Source organism: Trifolium pratense, linkage group LG3 (genome assembly GCF_020283565.1).
Source record: "Trifolium pratense cultivar HEN17-A07 linkage group LG3, ARS_RC_1.1, whole genome shotgun sequence".
Taxonomy (NCBI): Eukaryota; Viridiplantae; Streptophyta; class Magnoliopsida; order Fabales; family Fabaceae; genus Trifolium; species Trifolium pratense.
Genome location: NC_060061.1, coordinates 11,510,512 through 11,513,413, shown reverse-complemented (window position 1 = coordinate 11,513,413; position 2,902 = coordinate 11,510,512). Strand labels below are relative to the sequence as shown.

The window sequence follows — 2,902 nt, the reverse complement described above, 5'->3', positions numbered from 1 at the left end:
TATTAATGATATTGACTCCGCGTTGGGGACTATATATATACCTTGTCACACAGAAGGCTCAAATATTTTATCCTACCTCTCTAAAACCTCCACTTCACACATAAACTTACTTGATTGTCAGAGTGTCAAGAGGTACAACCCCTCCTCTATTGCAACTGTACTGCTGAGTATCACAACCGGCCACAATCATTATGATTAGGTAATACAATATTAGTAACCAAAATTTTGAGGTGAGGTTTATTAGGAGACAAATGATTCTATCATTTTTTTTTCCTCTTAAGTATCTTCTTTTATAGTCCATCATCCATTGACCTAATGAGCTTTCCTCATATTTGGGTGTCAAGTCCAATAAGTCATGACTCGGGTTCCATATGCAACTCGTTCGTAAAAGACAAGTTGAGCTAGCACGTGTAGCTCACGCCGTTCGTCCGCGCAGATCACGCGTAGCTCACTATATTCCTTCCTACAGGCGGACCAAGATAAAATCCAAATGCCTTGCATAGTTGAACTAAGGAATGCGTTCAACATAACCTGAATGATCATGATAAGCTAGTCGTGTTGAGGGTGAAATTCTTGATTGAATTGAAATAGACTTAACATGAAGCTGATAATGACATGTATGGTCAAAATGTGATAAGATGTATATGGTATGATCTTTACCAGTCCAAAATTATTTTCATATGTTATACTAATCTTTACATAATTAGACAAATCAAACTTGACTATTTCCATTTTCTATTTCTATCCTCATTTGTTCAAAATAAGCAAAGTTTTTCATTTGCCGCATAAAAGTAAACACGTTAATGAACCTTCCCTTCTAACAATGTGAAATAAAAATTAAAATAGTGGATAATCAAATTCCATAAAAAATGGATACCTATTCCCAGCCGGCTATTCAAATTTGAAATTCCAAAAAAAATAAAAAATTATAATAACAGAAGATAAATCAAAATCAGGAACAAGCCTGTGTCAGCAAACGAACGGTTGAATGGCAGCATCAATCACAACCGTCCACCTATAAAATCCCAATCCACCGACAACCGTCATTATGCCACTAATCATAATTATCAATCACAGTATTAAAGTCCCAAAGCAAAACTTTACTATAATCACGCCAAAATGTTAGAAAACAAATTCAAAATAGAATCATACTAATAAAGCTGTAAAAATTGTAAAGGTGTATCATACAAACAGTGTTTTCTATCATCACCGCTCATTTTATATCATCAAATAAAGAAAAACAAATTAAGCAGTGAAAAATCCGAAGCCATGATGATCCAAAATTAAGGCTAAGAAAAAAATTAAATGAAACTAAACACTCTTAGCTCATTAATTAATCAATTAACAGTATCCAGAACCAATAGAATTATCACTGGTGTAATTACCAGCAACAACAGAAGCAATTTCAAAGTGCCAAAGTCTTCCAACACCTTTCACCAAATTCTTTTTACAAAGAAACTCTTCAGCAAAACTCTTCTCAACCTTCCGATCCACATCGTGCAAAAACACGTGTGTCACACCGGAACTTTGTCTATTCCTCGCCATAATATTCATCGAGAAAATCGCCGCCATTCTCCCCGGCGCCTCCGCGAAATATCCTCTCGGCGCATCGATCATTATCAAATCCCATTCAGTATTATAAATCTCATCAGGTAGATTATGAAGAGCTAGCTTACATTTCTCGTTTCCACGTAACGTAGCTTTCGCCGGAGAACATTCCGGCTCCGATCTATAACTTTTGAGAAGCTCATCGGCTTGTTGAAGCTGCGTCCGGTAATTGACGGTTATAGCGTGTAACTCCGGTGCGTCTTTAAGAACAGTTTGAACCCATTTCGGATCTTCTTCAAGAAAAATAGTTTTTCCTAACGGGTTAAACCCGGCCCACATAAGTGAATCATGGCCCAACCCGAAAACGAGGAAGTTGAAGGGTCGATTTAACGATTTGATTACGTTTAATGTGACGCTGATTTCGTGGATGGATTGTTGTGGAACAACGCGTGAGGTTGCGTAGTGAAGAATCGCACGAAGCTGGATCGGTGTTGGGTTTGTGTTTTGGTTTGTGGTTTGGAGTTTGGTTCGGGTGAAAGAACATAATAAGGTGTTGTCTGAGGTTTGGAGTATTGTTGTTATGAAAAGTAATGCTCCGATTATACCTAAAAGTGTTAAGAGAATTACTGACCAACGTTTTTCACCAACGAGGTTGTAATGGTTTCTCATTTTTTCGTTTAGTTGCATATTAGATTTTTTGGGAGTGAAATGAAATGATGAAAATGTTGATGAGATTGAAATAGAGGTATGAAATGGGTGTGATGTGATGATAGCGTTGTGAGGGTTGAATTGAAATAAATAAATAAATAAATAAGGATGAGGTTGGAGAGTGGCATTAATTAAATAATGAATATTATTAAAATTAAAAAAATTAATGTGATGAGAGATTGGGATTTTGATGATGGGGTACACGACTGCAAAATGTGTTGTGGTGTTGTGTTGGTATTGGCTAAGTTTTATAGATTTTTGAAATTTACAAGACGTTGTCTCAGTGACATGTGTAGGGTATTTTTGTCAGGTTGCAATTTGAATTGTCAAAAAAAAAAGGTTACTATAGGCAAAATATCTTTTGAGTGTGTTAGAGACGGAGTTTGATATTCGGTGAAATAAAAATAGTTCGGCAAACAATTACTCTAGTCTTAAATACAAAAAAAAATACATTAATAATTTTTTTTTTTTTTATATATTTATGATAGGAGGGAACAATTTAAAAAAGGTGATATCATCGATAATGAATGTCATTAAAGAAGGTGAGAACATCGATAATGAATATTATTTTATTATTTTAAGTACTGCTTCCGGACTTAATTATAAACAAATATATTAGTTATTCAATGAATCTAAAAAATAAAAA

The 2,902-nt window shown here is 34.9% G+C and overlaps 1 protein-coding gene across 1 annotated transcript; it reads right to left on the bottom strand.

Moving 5' to 3' along the window:
• Window positions 1-1,185: 1,185 nt before the first annotated feature.
• LOC123914270 (probable methyltransferase At1g27930) lies at window positions 1,186-2,473 on the bottom strand. Its single transcript, XM_045965362.1, has one exon. The coding sequence runs from the start codon at window positions 2,233-2,235 to the stop codon at window positions 1,342-1,344; it is 894 nt and encodes a 297-aa protein (XP_045821318.1). The 5' UTR covers window positions 2,236-2,473; the 3' UTR covers window positions 1,186-1,341.
• Window positions 2,474-2,902: the final 429 nt, after the last annotated feature.

Coding starts and splice junctions, on each gene's coding strand:
- LOC123914270 (XM_045965362.1), bottom strand. CDS start 2,235: ATGCAACTAAACGAAAAAATGAGAAACCATTACAACCTCGTTGGTGAA.